General features: G+C 46.5%; 1 protein-coding gene across 1 annotated transcript; it reads left to right on the forward strand.

The window, feature by feature from the left end:
• The first annotated feature begins 20,640 nt into the window (after nt 1-20,640).
• Nucleotides 20,641-22,261, forward strand: LOC123130830 (protein MODIFYING WALL LIGNIN-1). The gene is made up of 3 exons (XM_044550632.1): nt 20,641-21,166; nt 21,284-21,495; nt 21,623-22,261. The coding sequence occupies exons 1-3, from the start codon at nt 21,053-21,055 to the stop codon at nt 21,930-21,932; spliced, it is 636 nt and encodes a 211-aa protein (XP_044406567.1). The 5' UTR covers nt 20,641-21,052; the 3' UTR covers nt 21,933-22,261.
• The last annotated feature ends 955 nt before the right edge of the window (nt 22,262-23,216 follow it).

Here is a 23,216-nt window from a genome sequence, read left to right on the forward strand (position 1 = left end):
GCAGTCATACATCTTTGAAAGGTAGCAGGTGCATTACATAAACCAAAAGGCATACGTCTATAAGCAAAGGTACCAAAAGGGCAAGTAAAAGTGGTCTTTTCCTGATCCTCTTTCGACACAGGTATTTGAGGGAAACCGGAATAACCGTCTAGAAAGCAAAAATGTGTATGTTTGGACAATCTTTCTAGCATTTGATAAATAAAAGGTAAAGGATAATGATCCTTTGTAGTAGATTTATTTAATTTGCGCAAGTCAATTACCATTCTATAACCTGTAACAATTCTTTGTGGGATCAATTCATCTTTATCATTAGGAAGAACAGTAATACCTCCCTTCTTAGGGACACAATGGACAGGACTTACCCACTGACTATCAGCAACATGATAAATTATACTTGCCTCTAGAAGCTTTAGTATTTCATTTCTTACCACTTCTTTCATCTTAGGATTTAACCGTCGTTGGTGATCAACAACCGGTTTAGCATCTTTCTCCAATTTTATTTTGTGCTGGCATAGAGTGGGACTAATGCCCTTAAGATCATCAAGAGTATATCCAATAGCAGCACGATGCTTCTTCAGAGTTTTCAATAATCTCTCTTCTTCCTGCTCTAAAAGGTTAGCACTAATAATAATAGGATATATCTTTTTTTCCTCAAGATAAGCATATTTAAGAGTATCAGGTAATGGTTTAAGCTCAAACACGGGATCACCCTTGGGTGGAGGAGGATCCCCTAGAATTTCAACAAGCAAGTTGTGTTTCAAAATAGGTCCATGTTTAAAGAATACTTCATCTATTTCCCTTCTTTCATTCATAAACATATCATTTTCATGGTCTAGCAAATATTGTTCTAAAGGATCATTAGGAGGCACAACAATAGAAGCAAGACCAATAATTTCATCTTTACTAGGCAATTCTTTATCATGGGGTTGTCTATGAAATTTAGCAAAGTTAAAATCATGAGACATATCCCCTAAACCAACAGAAACAATATCCTTTTTGTAGTCTATCTTAGCATTAACAATATTCAAGAAGGGTCTACCAAATATAATGGGACAAAAGTCATCTTATGGGGAACCAAGAACAAGGAAATAAGTAGGATATTTAACTTTCCCACACAAGACTTCAACATCTCTAACAATCCCAACTGGTGAAATAGTATCCCTATTGGCAAGCTTAATTGTAACATCAATACCTTCTATCTCAGCAGGTGCAATATTATGCATAATTTCTTCATATAAAGAATGAGGTATTGCACTCGCACTAGCACCCATGTCACATAAGCCATGATAGCAATGATCTCCTATTTTAATAGAAACAATAGGCATGCCTACAACAGGTCTATGTTTATCTGTAGTATTGGGTCTAGCAATTCTAGCAGCTTCATCACAAAAGTAAATAACATGCCCATCAATATTATCGACCAAGAGATCTTTAACCATAGCAATACTAGGTTCAACTTTAGTTTGCTCAGGGGGTGTAGGTGTTCTAGCATTACTCTAATGAACCATAGTTGAAGCTTTAGCATGATCCTTTATTCTAACAGGGAGGTTTCTCAATATAAGCGATAGGAACAATAGGATCAACATTATAAGTGATAGTCTTTTTTCAACTTTAATAGGTTCAAATACTTTTACTTCAATGGGAGGATGATATTTAAACCACTTATCCTTAGGGAGATCAACATGAGTAGCAAATGATTCACAGAAAGAAGCTACTATCTTAGAGCCAAGTCCATATTTAGTGCTAAATTCACGAAAAGCATCGGTATCCATGAAAGATTTAACACAATCAAACTTAGGTGTTATACCTGACTCATTACCTTCGTCGAGTTCCCAATCTTCAGAGTTGCGTTGAATTCTTTCCAATAAATCCCATTTGAATTCAATAGTCTTCATCATAAAAGAACCAGTACAAGAAGTATCGAGCATGGAGCGATTATTGAGAGAAAGCCGAGCATAAATCTTTTGAATAATAATTTCTCTTGAGAGCTCATGATTGGGGCATGAATATAACATTGACTTAAGCCTCACAAAAGCTTGAGGGATACTTTCTCCTTCGCAAGGCCAAAAATTATATATATAATTACGATCACGATGAACCAGATGCATAGGATAAAACTTATGATGAAATTCCAATTTCAATTGGTTGTAGTTCCATTATCCAATATCATCACATAGCCTAAACCATGTCAATGTCTTTCCGTTCAAAGATGAAGGGAAGACCTTCTTCTTGATAACATCCTTGGGCATACCTGCAAGCTTAAATATTCCACAAACTTCATCCATATAGATTAGGTGCATATCGGGATGTAATGTTCCATCTCCTGTAAAAGGATTAGCTAGCAGTTTCTCTATCATACCCAAAGGAATTTCAAAGTAAACATTTTCAGTAGGTTCAGTAGGTTGAGGAGCAACTCTTTGCTCTACTTGTCGGGGTGAAGATACACCGAACAAGCCCCTCAAAGGATTATTTTCCATAGTAACAAGTGACAGTAAATTTCAGCACACTATATAAACTTTTCCTTACCAAATTCCACTTACCAAAGGCGCTTCACTCCACGGCAACGACGCCAAAAAAGAGTCTTGATGAACCACAAGTATAGGGGATCTATCGTAGTCCTTTCGATAAGTAAGAGTGTCAAACGCAACGAGGAGCAGAAGGAAATGACAAGCAGTTTTCAGTAAGGTATTCTCTGCAAGCACTAAAATTATAGGTAACAAATAGTTTTGTGATAAGGTAATTCGTAACAGGTAACAAGTAACAAAAGTAAACAAGGTGCAGCAAGGTGGCCCAATCCTTTTTGTAGCAAAGGACAAGCCTGGACAAACTCTTATATAAAGGAAAGCGCTCCCGAGGACACATGGGAATTATCGCCAAGCTAGTTTTCATCATGCTCATATGATACGCGTTCGTTACTTTGATAATTTGATATGTGGGTGGACCGGTGGTTGGGTACTGCCCTTCCTTGGACAAGCATCTAAAAGTGCTAGAGATCGACTAGAGGGGGTGAATAGGCGATCTTTATGAAAGTCTTCAAAACATGGAAGTTTCGAAGACAAATGATAGAAATAAACCTATTACCATGCAGCGGAAGGTAGACTACACTAGGCAAACCATAGTCAAGTATTCAATGGAGTGAAAGCACAATGACTAATAGCAGCTAGGCAGTAAAGGTCAGGTAGGAAGATATTGTGAAGCCAATCAGAACAAGCAGTCACTCAGTGAAGACAAAAGATAAAGCAATCATACAATGACTTCACAAGGACCAACAGTAAGTAAAGGGAAGGGAAGGATGAAACCAGTGACTCGTTGAAGACAATGATTTGTTGGACCAGTTCCAGTTGCTGTGACAACTGTACGTCTGGTTAGGGAGGCTGAGATTCAACTCAGAAGACCTCGTCTTCACCTTATTCCCCTTGAGCTAAGGACACCCAGTCCTCGCCCAATCACTCTGGTAAGTCTTCAAGGTAGACTTCCAAACCTTCACAGACTTCGTTCACCGGCGATCCACAATGACTCTTGGATGCTCAGAACGTGACGCCTAACCGGCTGGAGGATTCACAGTCCTCAAGTGTAATAAGTCTTCAGATCACACAGACAGGAAGACTTAAGTGATGCCTAACACTCTTTGGCTCTGGGTGTTTAGGGATTTATCCTCGCAAGGAATTCTCTCTCAAAGGCTTCAAGGTGGGTTGCTCTCAAACGACAAAAGCCGTGTACTAACTCTGAGCAGCCAACCGTTTTTGGTTGTAGGGGGGTGGGCTATTTATAGCCACTAGGCAACCCGACCTGATTTGTCCGAAATGACCCTGGGTCACTAAGGAACTAACACGTGTTCCAACGGTCAGATTTCAAACACACACGGCAACTTTACTTGGGCTACAAGCAAAGTTGACTTATCCAACTCTGGACAAGATTTGCTCTCATAGTCTTCACTCGAAGACATAGGATTTTGGTTAAGCATCACTTCAGTCATTCTAACTGGTTCACTTGGACCCCACTTAATAGTACGGTGGTTCCTATGACTCAACAAAGAAGAAAGGAACGACAAAAGAACTAAGTCTTCGTGCTCCATAGTCTTCATGTGATGTCTTCTCTTGTCATAGTCTTCAATGTGAATGTCTTCACATACCACCTTTGACTTCAATGTCTTCATACATTTTTAGGGGTCATCTCTAGTAGGAAAACCGAATCAATGAGGGACTTCTACCTGTGTTATCCTGCAATTCTCACAAACACATTAGTCCCTCAACCAGGTTTGTCGTCAATACTCCAAAACCAACTAGGGGTGGCACTAGATGCACTTACAATCTCCCCCTTTTTGGTGATTGATGACAAACTGGTTGAAGTTTTCAACGGGGAATAAAATATGTGAAATTGTAAAGGATAGGTTATTGTCTTCATAAGTGGCAAAGGCTCCCCCTGAAGATGTGCATATAAGTAATTTGCTTTTGGTATGCAAATGCACATGGCAGGTTGTACTTGTGGAGATCCTCTTTCAACTTATGATGACAATTCATCATGCATGAAAAGTATGTGAAGATAATGACATGCATAATGAAAAATGGACGTCTGCAAAATGATCTAAGTGTGGAATTTATCGTCGCACATGCGGAATTTATCATCGCATCACAGAAAAGCAAATAAGTAGCAGACGACCATCGAGTTTGAGTGTTACAACTCAAAGAACCAAATGTACCAAAACGCGAGAGTTGTAAACACTAGGCAAAATATAAAACCACCACCCATATGGACACGCTTGAAGACTATCAAACTCATATGCTTCTCCCCCTTTTGTCAGTAAGGACCAAAAAGGTTTGAAGACATAGAGCACCTACTCGTTCCCATGAGGAGTTGGTGAAGCAGCAGGGTCATCAGAGTTGGTTGGCGGTGCAGACGAACTCAGTGCAGTGGTGATTCACGCCGAAGGTGGTGAAGTAGCATCGTCTTCATCATCGATGACACGTGCATTCACTGTTGCAGCAGAGGAGGAGAACTCAGAGTCTTCAAGAGACGGAGTACGCCGCAGCAAGGTCCTTCTTGGAGGTGTTGAGTCAAACTTGAAGCGTTCAGAGAAACCATCCTCTTGAAGATCATCTTCAGAACACATAAGCATCAGCCCTTTCCATGTACGCCGATAAGTTTCATGGGCGACAAAGGCATTCTTGGTGGCAAGGTTGCGAATCCTGTTTACGTCCACCAAGAGGCTTTGCATTTGGCGCTTCAGCCAGTCATGATGCTTATCCTGTTTCTGATGAAGGGTAACCAGAAGCTCTCGATCATTGAGAACACAGGATCGCTTCTTGGGCCGTTGTGCAATGGTGCTTTCAGTGGCTTCAGTGAGGGCACCATGAGGTGCACGGGTAGTACCAGCCAGAGGCTAAACACGAGTGACTGCTGGGTCGCCTTCAATGTGTTGAGAGAAACTTTGCTTATCAGCACTCTGAAGACTAAGGGGCTCCTTGGCAGGCTCTGGATAGATGGCTTCAACTGACATGTCGACGTCAGGTAGAAAAATACGATGATTGCGAGTAGAGGGTTGATAGGTGACAGCTGAGTGTAGTTTGATCAGACGCATAATCCATGGGGCGTAAAACTTCAAGCCAAAGAGATCAGATCCGGATGCAGCAAGTTGGCGGATGAAGAAGTCTTGTGCATTGAAGCTTTTGCCGTGAAGAATATGGAAGACCAAAGTCTTCATTGCACCTTCCAGCTTTGCATGTGGAGAATGTCCTTTGATGGGCCAGAGAGTTCGCCTTATGATGTGATAGATAGTGCGTGGCAAATACTCAAGGTCTTCAACAAAGAACTCCTTAGGATATTCAGCATCTGGAGGCAAAGGCTTCATCATGCTAAGCATCTGACTCATGTTGGGTTCAGGCTTGTGAAAAATGCTTTCCATAGCAGCACTGTGAAGCTGACAACCAGGTTCATAAAGATCTCCTGGAGTGGGCAGGCCAGTGAGCTCAATGATATCAAAGGCTTTGGCTTCATGATGAACATTGCATGTCATCCACTCAAGGACCCAAGTCTTCGGATCCCTGTTGTAGCCACGAATATGAAGAGTGGCATAGAATTGGAGCAGCAATTCTTTGTTCTAGTGCTCCTTGTCAGTGACGAACTGCAACAAACCAGATTCTCTGAAGCAATCCAGCGCTTCTTCCAAACAGGGCAGACCAGTTATGGCTTCAGTGTCAAGACGCATATGGGGAAAATGCGACCTTGATTGTACAAGATGCATGAGTAATAACTGCGCTGCTGATAGCTCCAGAACCGATCAGAAGATATTCTTGCCTTTGAGTAGGGGTTCTTAGCGCTATTGAAGAAGGTGTTGTGTGCTTTGAAGCCATTGATATTGAACGATCCGGGTGCAGATGCAGTGCCTGGAAACCTAGGTAGCCTTGGCATTGGCTTCTGAACCTGAGGCCTGCGCTCGACGTGATAGTCAAATTGGGGACCAGCAGCAGGTGGAGGAACAAGAAGAGGCCATTTGACAGTGATGAGCTGACCATAGTTGTATGCTTGCTCAATAGTATGTGGCCTTGGTGGAGGAACAGGAGCAGTGGCATCAACAGAGGCGTCAGGCTGCACATCTGTTGCAGGTGCATCATTGGCTTCATTGGCCTCTGGCACAGTGTTAGGTGCAGGCTCCACAGTGTCTTCAGCCATGACCACATCATTGGCTTCAGTGGTGTTAGTGGTGGCAGCCTCAGGATTCTCAACCTCCACTTGAGGAGCTGGAGGGTCGAGCACTGACACGTTCACTTCAGGAACAACTTCTTCAGTGATGGGTAAAGTAGGGACACATTCTTTTGCTTGTTTTTCTTCGGCTGATGGGGTTGCTTGCAGTTGGGGAGAGCTTGGAGTGTCTTGTCTCTGTGGGTGATCAGCCCACAATGCATCCTGAGCAGTTGGCGTCAGAGGACGACCAATGCTGATGAGTTTGTTGTGCATAAGCACATGTGATGATACCAATTGGTGCTCGATCTGAGGAAGGACTTCATCATCTTCAACATTTTCATGGTGACCAATGTCTTCAGCAGCGGTGGGGTCAACTGCTAGAATGTCTTCAGCTTCAGGAGCCTCTGTGGAAGCAGGTTCATGAACTACCATCCGTCGTTCTTGATGCAAAAAGGCAGGACGAGCAACCGAGATGGGCTCAACAATAAGGGGCTCTGTGGGAGCAGCCCAATCTTTCTTGGTTTTGCGCTTCTTCTTGGAGGGAGCGACATCAGAAGCATCAGGATGTTTCCTCTTTCTGGCTTCAGCCTCGGCAGCCCTTGTCTTCTTTAATTCTGAAGCCACTATGGGGACCTTAGGCTTCGAGTCTGTCATACTGGCTGGGAAGACAATGGGATGTGCTTCCTGCCTTGTTGCTTCGGGTTCGGCCACAGGTGGCTTCTTCTTCTTCCTTGCAGCCATCCTGGGATCGATGCCAGGATGCCCAAGAGCCTTGCGCTTTTCAGCTTCATTGTACGCTTGCACGCACTTGTCAGCCAGACTCTTCATGCGCTCACGAGAACCTTTAGCTTCTTTGCGTTTCTTGAGAAAGGCTTCCTTGAGCTCGTGCAGCATAGTCTCGAAGTTCTTGACATCTTGCACGCTGAGCTTTGCCATGTGCTGCTTGAACTGAGCTTTCTAATAGTCGATCTTTTGCTTCAGTTCAATGATGTGCTGAGCTAGAGCTAGCTCAGAAGCAATGGCGCTAGTGAAAGCGACACTGAGGCCAATTGGAAGTTGCAGATCATCAAAGCTGAGATTGGGGGTTTCAAACCACTCGTCAATGAAGTTGTGAAGGATTGCTACGTCAAAGAGAGGCAACTCATTGAAGATTTCTGCTTCTTCTTTGCTCTTGATCAGTTGCTCAAGAGCGTCATCTGCAAGATCTTCATCGCTGGACAAATCAATGGCGTCGTTGCGCAGAATAGCAGCAGCAGTCAGTTCTTGGCTGGTGGGTTGCAAGGGCATCTTTACTCTCGAGGGCTTGGAGATGCGTGACAAATCTTCAGACCGCACACTGTGTTCAGGAGGTGCAGTGGCCAGAGGCTTCGCTTGTAAGACCTTTGGTGCAGGAGAAGGCTTTGAAGCTTTAGGCTTCTTCAGTTTCTTTAGCTTCGGCGGTGCAGGCGCTTCATCAGATTCAGCGTCATCTGCAGGCTCATCCACGGCTGTCCCTTGAACATGATATGAGTGATGAGACCTTCCAGGTTGTAGAAGGGCCCAACCAGATTGGGTTCAGCTTCTCGTGTGCCATCAGCACGTGGCGCAGAGGGGCCTGGGTTGAAGTCTAATCCCAATGACTTCTTGTTTTCCTTGGCAGAGTTCTGTGCAAACTGATAGTTGCGCTTGAAGAGATTGTCTTCGCGACACCATAACAGAGAGGATGGATCGGCATTAGTAGGCTGAGGTCCACGAAGCATGCAAGGGTAAAAGCCTTGAGCAATAGCTTCGGACTGTGATTTGGGCTGAAGACCTTTGTATATGATATCTCCCCATGGGCCCTTGATGGCACTCTTCTCAGCATATTCGTCGGTGACGAATCTGTACTTGAACCATTCCTCTTCCCAATGTCTTCGAATCCATTGGATTCGGTTCTTGCGTTCTCCATAGGTTTCTTCTGGATCTGACTTGTATAGCTCATAGAGATCTGGTGGCAGGTCCTTAGCAGTGTTTCCACGGCGATGTCTGCCTCCCTTCCTTGTAGATTTCTCTGTAGCCATGAACTTCAAACTGAATGGCTTCAACACGTTCAAAGGTTTCAAAGGCTTCCGCCTGCGGGTCAAACAGGAACCGGCTTCGGGAGAATTTATATGATGCTGTAAGAATTCTGCAAATGAATGCAGACTATGAGAACCAAGGGATTCTCCCACGGACATGTACCTGTGACAGCATTAAGGTGCGAGGGAAGGGGAAGAGGTCATATGCATTCTCAGAAGATTTTGAAGATAAATCAGTTTAGAAGACATTGACCTCATAATGCGAAGACATTCACTCATAGATAGAGAGTTGGTTCCAGATTTGTATGAATCCATGGATCAGTACAAGTGAGGAACCTAACTACTTTGTGAAGCATAAGTGAACATACTAGGCATATTATGAGATGCAGTATGAAATAGATCCAACTTGTGTGAATAGAAACTTCTTGTGGTAGAAAGTGATGAATCTATAGGATCAAAGGGGCCGTAAAAAGGAAGTTTTATTTACCACACGAAGAACTGCTAGACGTAGTGGTAGAGGAGGCCGAGCAGTTCGATCGTCCATGCCATAACTTGGCGACGGAGGACACCTACGGTGACGGCGGAGAAGACGATGTCCGCGGCCGGCGTGAAGACAGCGTCGGTGAGGTCGCGACAGCTAAGCGCTTCGTCGCCGGTGTCGTCGAGGGCTGGCGGTGGCGCTAGGGTTTGTGCGAGAGTGGAAGAAAGGATAATGACTGTGGTGAGGCGTGTATTTATAGGGACAGGGACGGCACAGTGTTATTACACAGGTGCCCCTGGCGATTCACATCTGAAGGACACGTGGCCATCATGCAACATATCGGAGGTTGTTCCATGTTCCCACGCACGCCTGGATTGTCGGGTGGTCATTCCCACTTCTCCGGGTTTCAGGTGAAGGAATTAGCATTGAAAACAGACTTAATGTTTGTCTCTGTATCTTCTGCTGACTAGGACACAGAGAAGACATTCGACAGTTTCAATAGAATCCATATGATTTGGACAGATAGAGTTTGAGATAGAAAGCATAGAGAGATTAGGGTCCAATCACATTCACTTAGTTCAAAAGATTCAACAAGGAAGACGTAGTTATAAGTGAATGTTGTAGAGGACAGAACACTAGTATGTATATATCAGAAGACAATCAAGTCAACATAGTGAAGATAATCATGAAGACAAGTTGAAAATGAAGACAAACAAAATGTGAAGACATAGCACATGTAACGCCATGGGTAAAACACTTCAAACAGAAGAATTTGGTGGTGGCGTTACCCACCGTATAGGAAGTATTAGACCCAGACACGGCGCACAATTATCGTGGCGCTCCGAAGTCAAATTCCACGTTAATGTATTCACACTCAGAGTGTAAGTCTTTATTGATTGAAGATATACTTTACTTCATGTGTTGCACATCTAAGTCATCAACATGCATAAGTGTTAGGATGTGTGCCTGATCACAGGACATTTGAGGATTCCAAGATATTTAGCTCACACTGTAACTTGCAAAACCTCTTCTCATCCACGGGCTTGGTGAAGATATCTGCCAATTGCTCTTCAGTGTTAACGTGTATGATATCAATATCTTCCTTCACAACATGATCTCTGAGAAAGTGATGACGAATTTCAATGTGCTTTGTCTCCGAGTGCTGAACTGGGTTGTTGGCAATCTTGATGGCGCTTTCGTTGTCGCAGTAGAGTGGTACTTGCTTCAGGTGAATGCCATAGTCTTTGAGTGTTTGATTCATTCATAGAAGTTGAGCGCAGCAAGATCCAGCAGCAATGTATTTAGATTCAGCAGTGGAGAGAGATACACAGTTCTGCTTCTTTAAAGACCAACATACAAGTGATCGTCCCAGAAAATGACATGTGCCTGATGTAGACTTGCGATCCAACTTGTCACCAGCATAATCAGCATCCGAGAATCCAACTAGATCAAACTCTGAGCCCTTTGGATACCATAATCCTAGTGTTGGGGTGTGAGCCAAATATCTAAGAATTTGCTTCATAGCTAAGTGATGCGATTCCTTTGGTGCCGCTTGGAACCGGGCACACATGCAAACACTAAGCATGATATCTGGCCTAGATGCACATAGATCAAGTAAGGAACCAATCATGGAGCGGCATACCTTTTGATCGAACTCTTTACCATTGTCGTCGGGACCCAGATGATGTTTGGCTGGCATTGGCGTCGTGTAGCCTTTGCAATCTTGCATTCCAAATTTCTTCAAGCAATCTTTGAGGTATTTCTCTTGAGATATAAAGATGTTGTTGCGTTGCTGACGTATTTGAAGACCAAGGAAGAACTTCAGCTCACCCATCATGGACATTTGATATTGCTCTTGCATCATATATCCAAACTCGTTAGTGTATTTCTGATTGGTGCAGCCGAAGATAATGTCATCCACATATATTTGGCACACAAACAGTTCACCATCATATGTCTTCGTGAAGAGAGTGGGGTTGAGGGAACCAGGTTTGAAGCCTTTGCTCTTCAGGAAGTCTTTGAGTGTGTCATACCAAGCCCTAGGGGCTTGTTTGAGGCCATACAATGCCTTGTTGAGCTTGTACACCATATCAGGATGTTTTGGATCTTCAAAGCCAGGCGGTTGTGCAACATACACTTCTTTGTCAATCTTGCCATTGAGAAAAGCGCTCTTCACATCCATTTGATGCAGAAGAATGTTATGATGATTTGCATAGGCCAGCAGTATGCGTATGGCTTCAAGTCTAGCCACAGGAGCAAATGTCTAATTGAAGTCAATCCCTTCAACTTGAGTATATCCTTGAGCAACGAGACGAGCTTTGTTTCTGACAACGTGACCATGCTCATCTTGCTTGTTGTGATATATCCATTCGGTGCCTATTATATTGTGCTTGCGAGGATCAGGACGCTTAACCAGTTCCCATACATTATTCAGCTCAAACTATTGAAGCTCTTCTTGCATAGCTTGAATCCATTCAGGTTCCATGAAGGCTTCATCAACTTTCTTGGGTTCAGATATTGAGACAAATGTGAAGTGCCCACAGAAATTTGCTAGCTATGTTGCCCTTGAATGAGTGAGTGGACCTGGTGCATTGATGCTATCAATTATTCTCTCAATCTATACTTCATTTGCAACACGAGGATGTACAGGATGAAGATTTTGCTCTTGCTGATCATTTTCATCGTTAGAAGGATTTTCTTTAGGCTGAGCATTGTCTTCAGGTTGATCAGGTGTGGAGATGATAAGTTCCTCTTCAGGCTGAGCTTCAGATGGTATGATTTCTCTAGTTCCCATAAGTTTGATTGATTGACTGGATGGAACTTCATCTAGCACATTTGGCAGGTGCTCTCTTTGCGAGCCATTAGTCTCATCAAACCGCACATCCACAGTTTCAACCACTTTATAGTGAAAGAGGTTGAAGACTCTGTAGGAGTGCGAATCCTTTTCATATCCAAGCATAAAACCTTCATGTGCTTTTGGTGCAAATTTTGAAGTGTGATGTGGATCCCTGATCCAGCACCTGGCACCAAATACTCTGAAGTAACTAACATTTGGCTTCTTGACAATAAGGAGCTCATAGGAAGTCTTGTTCAGAAGCTTGTGAAGATAAACACGATTGATGATATGGCATGCAGTATCAATGGCTTCAGGCCAGAATTTTCTTGGAGTCTTGTATTCATCAAGCATCATCCGAGCCATCTCAATAAGTGTTCTGTTCTTGCGTTCGACGACGCCATTCTGCTATGGCGTGTACGGAGCTGAGAATTCATGTGTGATGCCCAAAGTATCAAGATATGTATCTAGCCCAGTGTTCTTGAATTCAGTGCCATTGTCACTTCTGATGTGCTTTATCTTGACGCCATAGTTGTTCATGGCTCGATTGGCGAAGCGTCTGAAGACATCCTGCACTTCAGTCTTGTAGAGGATTATATGCACCCAAGTATATCTTGAATAATCATCAACAATGACAAAGACATAGAGACAAGCAGTAGTAGTAAGAGTTGAGTAATGAATGGGACCAAAAAGGTCCATGTGGAGCAGTTCGAAGGGTTGAGTCGTTGTCATGATTGTCTTCGAGGGATGCTTGGCCCTCGTCATCTTTCCTGCTTCACAGGCACCGCATAAGTGATCCTTCTTGAACTTGACACCCTCGATGCCTATGACATGCTTCTTTCTTGCAAGAGCGTGCAAGTTCCTCATGCCAGCATGCCCTAGCCTCCGATGCCAGAGTCAGCATTCTGAGGCTTTTGCTAGAAGACATACGGCAAGCTGTGGTCCTGCTGAGAAATCTACCACGTACAAATCATCTTTCCTATACCCTTCAAACACTAGAGACTTGTCAGATTCCATTAGAACAAGGCAACGATATTTTCCAAACATCACAATCATGTTTAAATCGCAAAGCATTGAGACAGACATTAAGTTGAAACCAAGGGATTCAACAAGCATGACTTTATCCATGTGTTGATCCTTTGAGATTGCAACTCTACCTAGACCCAATACCTTACTTTTACAAGTGTCAGCAAATGTGATGTGACTTTTGTCAGATGGACGTAAGGTTGAGTCCGTAAGAAGACTTCACTTGCCAGTCATGTGATTAGTACACCCACTATCAATAATCCATTCTGAAGCAGCTGGTGTCGTACCCTACAGTGCAGTTAGGGGGATAGGCTTCACGAAGAGAATTGTGAAGCAAAAACATTTGACGAGCCAGTGGATTATGAAAGCTTAGATCGAGATTAGGACTGATAGGGCAAGTAGCAAGCGACTCATGAACAAAGTACATAATAAGACCATTTGGGCATTTGATCTTGCGCCCTACAAGATGTTTAAGGTCCCCAGCAATAGCTTCAGACGATTTTGGTTTTCGGCTGGAGACCTTTCCCTGCAAAAGAGAGTTAAGCTTTCTTAGCCACCCACATCTTCAAGGGTGGCTTCGAAGCAATGAGTCTAAGTGCAGCATCTGAGAACTTTGGCTTTGGAGCCCTACAAAAAGTCTTGATGGTGGACAATAGTACTCATAAGAATAAGCAGAATAGTTCTTGGTCTTATGAACATGGCGGTTTGATGAACCGCACTCATATTCATAGGCCTGAGTATGGCTTCCCTGCAAAACATTTGCATTAGTGTGACTCAGGTGAGTCCTCTGTCTATATGAAGCCTTTGGGCCGTATGAAGCCTGTGGTCTGGGGTTTGCCTTCTTCACTTGTGGTGTCATGACGACATTCACAGGAAGATTCTCCAAACACCTTTTCGGCACCCAGACCTTCTTCATAGGCGGCCCATTCCTGCAGTTACTACCAATATGCCTGGCAAACACTTCACCATTCTGATTCTTAAACAGTTTATAGTTTGCATCAAAGGATTCATCAATGACAATGGGATTAGCACAAGTGAAGCCAAATAGGGTGGATGGATCCACTAAAGGTCCCTTTGAAGCAACCCATGTGGTTTTGGGGTACTGCTCAGGTTTCCAGTAAGAGCCATCAGCATTCATTTTCCTTTCGAACCCAACATCCTCTTTCCTAGGGTTTCGGTTCAGGATCTGCCTTTTGAGGACATCACATAGTGTCTGATGCCCTTTGAGACTTTTGAACATCCCTATTTCAAGCAATGTCTTCAACCTAGCATTCTCATCAGCAATAGCAGTGGCATCCTCAGCAGAGGGGTTAGTTATCACATCAACAGTTGAAGATATTGCAACAGTAGCAGCAGTAGAACATTCAACAACAGAAGTAGCATTATCATGCTCAATGCATTTAAGACATGGTGGTTCAAAACCTTCCTGAGCGGAACTGATCTGTTTGGCGCGAAGTGACTCGGTTTCCTTTTGAAGATCTTCATGAGCCGCTCTCAATTTTTCAAGGTCTTGCTTCCTTTGAAGATAATCATAGGAAAGCTTTTCATGAGATGTTGAGAGCGTTTCATGACGACTTTCAAGTTCCTCATACTTAACATGAAGATTTTTTATGTCTTCAATTAAGGACTGAGATCGAGTCATTTCAGCGTCCAACGGGTCATCGCTTTTGTCTAATAGTTTTTGAATATGTTCCATAGCTTTCTGTTGTTCAGTTGCAATTTTAGCAAGTGTTTTGTAGCTGGGTTTGGAACCACAATCAGAGTCATATTCACTTGATGTTTGATAGTGAGTGGTGCGTGAGTTTACCTTGGCACCGCGTGCCATGAAGCAGTAGGTGGGAGTGGAGTCATCCTTGTCATTAGCATCGGCGTTGGTGACATTATCTTTAGTGTTGAAGATGGACTTGGCAACTTAGGCTGTAGCCAGACTGGCCACACCAGAATCGGACTCCTCCTCAGACTCCACTTCCGCCTCCTCAGAAGCGGACTCCTCCTCTGAATCCATTTCCTTGCCAACAAACGCACGAGCCTTGCCAGAGAGCTCTTCTTGTGTGATGAAGACTTTGAGGAAGACTTGGAAGAAGACTATGAGTATTTCTTCTTCTTCTTGTCGTGAGAATCATACTCCTTGCTCTTCTTTTTCTTCTTGTTCTCATTGTCCCACTTCGGACACTCAGAGATGTAGTGGCCAGGTTTCTTGCACTTGTGGCATGTTCTCTTCTTGAAGTCATGAGCAGAAGCTTCATCATTCCTTGAGCTTGATCTTGAGGACTTTCTGAAGCCTTTCTTCTTGGTGAATTTTTGGAACTTCTTCACAAGCATAGCAAGCTCCTTTCCAATGTCTTCAGGATCATCAGAACTGCTGTCAGATTCTTCTTCAGATGAGGAGACAACTTTTGCCTTCAAGGCACGAGTTCGCCCATAGTTGGGACCGTAGATATCTCTTTTCTCAGAAAGCTGAAACTCATGTGTGTTGAGCCTCTCAAGTATGTCAGACGGATCGAGTGTCTTGAAGTCAGGACGTTCTTGAATCATCAGGGCTAGGGTGTCAAACGAGCTGTCAAGTGATCTCAGGAGTGTCTTGACGACTTCATGCTTGGTGATCTCAGTAGCGCCGAGGGCTTGATGCTCATTTGTGATGTCAGTGAGTCAATCAAACGTGAGCTGGACATTCTCATTGTCATTTCTCTTGAAGCGGTTGAAGATATTGCGAAGGACACTGATTCTCTGATCTCTCTGGGTTGAGACGCCTTCATTGACCTTGGAGAGCCAGTCCCAGACTAGCTTAGATGTTTCCAAAGCACTCACGCGGCCATGCTGTCCTTTGGTCAGATGACCATAGATGATGTTCTTGGCAGTGGAGTCCAGTTGAACGAACTTCTTGACATCAGCAGCGGTGACACCTTCACCAGCCTTGGAAACGCCATTCTTAACGACATACCATAGGTCGACATCAATGGCTTCAAGATGCATGCGCATCTTATTCTTCCAGTAGGGATATTCAGTTCCATCGAAGACGGGGCACACAGCGGAGACTTTAATTATCCCTGCAATCGACATAGCTAAAACTCCAGGTGGTTAAATCGAATCACACAGAACAAGGAAGTACCTTGCTCTGATACCAATTGAAAGTGCTAGTGATCAACTAGAGGGGGGTTAATAGGCGATCTTTATGAAAGTCTTCAAAACATGGAAGTTTTGAAGACAAACGATAGAAATAAACCTATTACCATGCAGCGGAAGGTAGACTACACTAGGCAAACCATAGTCAAGTATTCCATGGAGTGAAAGCACAATGACTAATAGCAGCTAGGCAGTAAAGATCAGGTAGGAAGATATTGTGAAGTCAATCAGAACAAGCAGTCACTCAGTGAAGACAAAAGATAAAGCAATCATACAATGGCTTCACAAGGACCAACAGTAAGTAAAGGGAAGGGAAGGATGAAACCAGTGACTCATTGAAGACAATGATTTGTTGGACCAGTTCCAGTTGCTGTGACAACTGTACGTCTGGTTAGGGAGGCTGAGATTCAACTCAGAAGACCTCGTCTTCACCTTATTCCCCTTAAGCTAAGGACACCCGGTCCTCGCCCAATCACTCTGGTAAGTCTTCAAGGTAGACTTCCAAACCTTCACAGACTTCGTTCACCGGCGATCCACAATGACTCTTGGATGCTCAGAACGCGACGCCTAACCGGCTAGAGGATTCACAGTCCTCAAGTGTAATAAGTCTTCAGATCACACAGACAGAAAGACTTAAGTGATGCCTAACACTCTTTGGCTCTGGGTGTTTAGGGCTTTATCCTCGCAAGGAATTCTCTCTCAAAGGCTTCAAGGTGGGTTGCTCTCAAATGACAAAAGCCGTGTACTAACTCTGAGCAGCCAACCGTTTATGGTTGTAGGGGGTGGGCTATTTATAGCCACTAGGCAACCCGACCTGATTTGTCCGAAATGACCCTGGGTCACTAAGGAACTGACACGTGTTCCAACGGTCAGTTTTCAAACACACACGGCAACTTTACTTGGGCTACAAGCAAAGCTGACTTATCCAACTCTGGACAAGATTTGCTCTCATAGTCTTCACTCGAAGACATAGGATTTTGGTTAAGCATCACTTCAGTCATTCTGACTGGTTCACTTGGACCCCACTTAACAGTACGGTGGTTCCTATGACTCAACAAAGAAGAAAAAGAACGACGAAAGAACTAAGTCTTCGCGCTCCATAGTCTTCATGTGATGTCTTCTCTTGTCATAGTCTTCAATGTGAATGTCTTCACATACCACCTTTGACTTCAATGTCTTCATACATTTTTAGGGGTCATCTCTAGTAGGAAAACCGAATCAATGAGGGACTTCTACCTGTGTTATCCTGCAATTCTCACAAACACATTAGTCCCTCAACCAGGTTTGTCGTCAATACTCCAAAACCAACTAGGGGTGGCACTAGGTGCACTTACAGCATCCCACTTATGATTAACCCCCCTCGCAAGCACCCGCAAATACGAAAGAAGAATTAAGGTAAACCTAACCATAGCATGAAACATATGGATCCAAATTAGCCCCTTACGAAGCAACGCATAAACTAGGGTTTAAGCTTCTATCACGCTAGCAACCCATCATCTACTTATTACTTCCCAATGCCTTCCCCTAGGCCCAAACAATGGTGAAGTGTCATGTAGTCGACGTTCACATAACACCACTAGAGGAAAGACAACATACATCTCATCAAAATATCGAACGAATACCAAATTCACATGACTACTTATAGCAAGACTTGTCCCATGTCCTCAGGAACAAACATAACTACTCACAAATCATATTCATGTTCATAATCAGAGGGGTATTAATATGCATAAAGGATCTGAACATATAATCTTCCACCGAATAAACCAACTAGCATCAAATACAAGGAGTAATCAACACTACTAGCAACCTATAGGTACCAATCTGAGGTTTTGAGAGAAAGATCGGATACAAGAGATGAACTAGGGTTTGAGAGGAGATGGTGCTGCTGAAGATGTTGATAGAGATTGACCCCCTCCCAATGAGAGGATCGATCGTGATGACGATGGTGACAATTTCCCCCTCCCAGAGGGATGTTTCCCCGGCAGAACAGCTCTGCCGGAGCCCTAGATTGATTTCGCCAAGTTTCCACCACGAGACGGCGGCACTTCGTCCCGAAAGCTTCCTTCTGATTTTTTCAGGGCCAAAGACACCTTATACCAGAAGATGGGCATCGGAGGCCTACCAGGTGGCCCACGAGACAGGGGGCGCGCCCTCCACCCTCGTGGATGGTGGCTGGCCCCCCTCTGGTGCTTTCTTCGCCCAATATTTTTAATATATTTCAAAACTGACTTTTGTGGAGTTTCAAGACTTTTGGAGTTGTATAGAATAGGTCTCTAATATTTTCTCCTTTTCCAGCCCAGAATTCCAGCTGTCGGCATTCTCCCTCTTCATGTAAACCTTGTAAAATAAGAGAGAAAAGGCACAATTATTGTGACATAATGTGTAATAAAAACCCATAATGCAATAAATATCGATATAAAAGCACGATGCAAAATAGATGTATCAGTCACCGGTGTGCGGAGCGGCGGGTCGAGTGGCTGGCCTTCATCTTCTTGTCCATCGCCGTGCGGGGCCGCGGGTCGTCGCCACTGTCGGAGGAGTCGAGGTCGATCTGCCACGTACGATCGCCTGGCTCCGGCGCCCTCACTGGCATCTGCACTGGTTCTTCCTCCTCCTTAGGCTCCCCACCAATGACCGCCTGTGGCATGATAACCGTCTCCCAGTACACTGCGGCACGGTGGTCATTAGGAGCCGAGTAGGTCTTGTACTTGGACCACTTCTTCCTCTATTTTGCATCGTCGGAGACGGGCTGATTCATGGCCCAGCGAATGATGTCGACTGCCATCGCAACCTTCGCTGGGTCAGGAATCAGCGTCTTCAGCTCTTGTGCAGTGGCCCTCATGAGCACTGCATCAGATTCCTTCTGCATGTCAGGCATGGAGCCGAAGTTCGAGCAGACCTTCATGGTGTTCTCGAACTTGGTGCGGTCACCAGCCAACCACCCGAGGAAGAAGACCCTCCAGGCAATACCCCAAGGGAAGGGGTTGGCGTTGGAGCTGGAGCTAGAGCTCATGGCGATGGAGAGGAGGAAAGTTGATAGTGAGAGAAGAAAGGGGGTGGGTAAGTAGTGATGGGCAGGGTGAGTAATTATAGGCGCGTTGGAGAGGAGGAAAGTTGATAGTGAGAGAAGAAAGGGGGTGGGTAAGTAGTGATGGGCAGGGTGAGTAATTATAGGCGCGTTGGAGAGGAGGAAGAGTGACAGTCATGCCGTTTTAACTACATGCTCTTCAATAAGCCATGAACTTTGTGTTGTGCCTGACTGCATGAATTGTGTGCAGATCGAAGAGAGCAATGACATGGGCACGGAGGTGCTCCCGGCCGTTGACAACAAGGGCAAGCAACCCCTTCATCCAATGTCCGACGAGGTTGTGCTGTCGCCCACCGCCGAGGAAGACCCGAAGACGCCTGAGGTTGACGACGAGGGCATGGAGGAGCCCCCCAGCAACAAGCGCCACAACTACGACCACTACCATCAGGAGGATGGCCCAACTCACTTCTGCAAGGTCATCCTTGCACCGAAGCTTGAGTGCATCCCATGCCCCTGGACTTCACCAAGCACTTCGTCGCGGTGCCGACGGAGTTCAAGCTCAGGATAACACTGGTTGTTCCTGGAAGGTGACGGTGAAGCTGATGAACGGCATGGTGACCCTAGATCAGGGTTGGGCCACCCACGCAGCCGTTCATTAGATCAAGATCGGCTACATGATGACCTTCAAGCTCCTCACTTCCGACACCCTCAAGGTTATCATCTTCGACGACAATGGCATTGAGGTCGTCAACAAGTGCGGAAGCACGACGAAGGCTTCGCTGCCAAGGACTAGGGCCGGGGCACCTCCTTCCTAAGTACTATCGAGTCTGCTTTGAACTGTTTATGATTTATGCGTTGAACTGTTATGAAGTGTGGTACTGCTTATCTGAATTATGCTGTTAAATAGTTGATGCTCTGTTTATGCTCTGCTCTGCTTATGATGTGTGCTACATGGTTGTGCGGAAGTGTGCTGGTAACCTCACCAACTAGCCAAAAAGGTTACCACACACCAGACGTTGCATACAACCAAACACTATGCCTTGGGCTTGTTCACTAACATACAAACAACCAAACACCAGGCAGTGTGGTTCAGCCCAATCGGGCAAGAGGCCTTGCAGACAACCAAACAACTTGCAGCTGCATTGCATAGCCTTCTCAACTCAGTCTCACTATACAAACACAGCCTCAAATGCACCATGCACCCTGTCCTCCCGTGCCCGGCGTCTCTCTCTAGATTTTCGCCTTTTGGATCTTTCGCACGCACAAGCAGCGGTCATAATAAGTAGCTCGTGTTTTACCCGGCCATTTGGGTGGCGTGATCACGACACGACTGGCTATCACCCATGCATGTAAAAAACCGCAAGTGGGCTGTGTTCGTAGGCCGACTAGGACAAGCCACTACGGTGCGTGGGTGTGCGTATGATTCGTTCCGTGCAGGCTTTCGGCTTTCCTAGCTCTCACCTCCCCCAAGCAAGCAACCCCGTTATCCGGTTTTGACCAAACCGTTCGCCGCCGGGTCAGTTCGTCCGCCCATCAGCATGGGACCCGAGCCTCCTCTCCTGCCAATTCCTTCCTAGCCAGCGGTCCATACGGGTGGACGAATCCATGCGTTTTTCAACGGTTTGTTTAGCGGAGCACCCGGTCTCCCTCCTCCGCCTCTGCCTGCTTCCGTCGTCTCCCGCCGCCACCAACCGTGCCTGATTGGTCGTTGGTCGCGTAATTCGCCAGTATATATGTCGCGGATCATTGCGTCTGAATTCCCGGAAGGGAAAGCGAGGTAGCCGTGAATTGGGTACGGAGCAGCTCGGGTTTCAGCTCGAGCTCGGGCTCGTCCCGTGGTGATGGAGAAGGGGGGCAGAGGGCTGTCCTGCCGGGCCGCCGTCTGCGGCATCGTCGTCCTGCTCTGCGCCACCGCCTTCTCCTGCTCCCTCGCCGCCGAGTTCCGCAGGGTCAAGGTCAGCCTCCTGCTCCTGCTCTCTTTGTCGCGCTCCTCGTGTTGCGATTGCAATTGGCGAGAGGCTCCCGGTTCCCGGATCGGATCTGAATCGCCTGCCTGTCGGTTGCTCGATCAGGACGAGGACATGAAGCTGGACGGCAGCCTCTGCTCCCTGCCCAAGAGCTCCGCCTTCGAATTGGGCGTCGCGGCCATCGCCTTCCTCTCGGTCGCGCAGCTCGTCGGCACCACCGCGGCCGCGACCACCATGTGCGCCTCCGGCTCCAAGCCCGGCAAGCCCGTCGCCACCGGAGGCCGCGTCGCGCCCGTCGTGCTCCTGGCCCTCTCATGGTACGTGCAGTTTACGGTGTAATACGACCATGGTGGCAACATAAATATGTACGCGCCGAAGCACCACATGAGAATTCTGTTTGGCCGAGCCAAATCGCTGACGAGACGGTGGCGTGCGTGCGTGCAGGGTGTGCTTCGCGCTGGCCGTGATCCTGCTGGCGACGGCGGCGAGCATGAACAGCGGGCAGCGCTACGGCCGGGGGTGGATGGACGGCGACTGCTACGTCGCCAGGAACGGCGTGTTCGGCGGCGCCGCCGCGCTGGTCGTCGTCACGGCGCTCCTCATCCTCGGCCTCACCTTCGCCACCAAAACCGCGGGGGCCGGCTCGAGCACGAAGGCGTGCGCCAGAGGAGACGCCGCCTGCACAACTACCATCCGTGTCGACGCGGCAACAGGCGCGAGCGCGGAACAGCCGGGCGGGCGATCCAAGCAATGATCGGTGCTGCCATCGGCGGATCGATCGGACACGAGGGCGGGGCGGGCCAACCGGTGGAGAGGTCGATGGCACGCTTCGCTGTTCGTCCCGCAAAGGCCAAGCCGAGTGGGGGCATCTTCTCCTTTTTGGTCTCGGGTGGGGCATCTTGGTAGGCTGGCAAAGCTGAGAAAGGCGATCTCGGGAGTACTGCCGGTAGGTTGGATGGGAGGGAAAAAGTACATAGAATTACTGACACATTTACTGACGTAGCCGTGCAAATTGTAAATGACATTACCGAACTGGTAAGAAGGAAAGGTCCTCGAGGATCGTACAGAACAGAACAGAAATTACACGGGTTTGTGAACTCCATCGCGCGGACGTTTGTTTTATTCGGATTTTAAATGTTTGGGTAGGGCAATGGGGTCGTGTCCGGGCGTGTCCTGGGATGTGGTGGCCGTGCCCTTAGCGCGCGGCCGCATCCGTTTGCTTTATCCTGTCCGCGTCTATTTTTAAAAAAGAAACAACTTTCAAATACCAAGCCCTAGTTCATCAGGCCAACGGCCCAGTTCATCACGCCGGCAACAGAGCCGACGGCCTACACGTCCATCGCCGGCATCAGCCAGCGGCCGGCAACACAACCAGCCTCCAAAATAAATATTTGTCCTCGCCGGCAACACAGCCAGCGGTCGGCAACACAGCCGGCCTCCAAAATGATTGTTTTTCTCGCCGGCACACTGACAGCGGCCCAGCGGGCGGGCGGCACCCATGCCAGCCTCCAAAAAAGAATGGCCACGGCCGATCTGACGACCTAGTTCAGGCCTTTGGCGTCGAGCATCTCCTTCTGCCTGGCCTCGAACCAGGCCCTCGTCTTCCCGCTCATTTTCGACAAGTCCATGCTCATGATCGCAAGGGCCACCTTCTTCGCTTTGGTGGCGGCATTGGTGGCCTTGATGTCGAGCTGCCTCTGCCTGGCCTTGACGTTGTCGGTCTCGATGTCGAGCTGCCTTTGCTGGGCCGCCTCCTCCATGTCGAGCTGCCTTTGCCGGGCCGCCTCCTCCATGTCGATCTTCCTCCTCTTGGCCGCCTCCTCCATCTCAAGCTTCTTTCTTTGAAGGTCTAGGTATTGCTTCATTTGCTCGTCCTTCCTTTATCGCTTCTTCTCGTCCCTCACATCCTTTTGAGACATCATGCCATGCAAAGTGTCATGCAATGCCATGGATGAGGCATCACGTATGTCGTCAACCTTGGAGATGGTCTTGCCCCTCGGCCTCTTCAACGCCTCGCCATCTCCACCTCCGGCGAATT

This window comes from Triticum aestivum, chromosome 6A (assembly GCF_018294505.1).
Source record: "Triticum aestivum cultivar Chinese Spring chromosome 6A, IWGSC CS RefSeq v2.1, whole genome shotgun sequence".
NCBI classification, from domain to species: Eukaryota; Viridiplantae; Streptophyta; class Magnoliopsida; order Poales; family Poaceae; genus Triticum; species Triticum aestivum.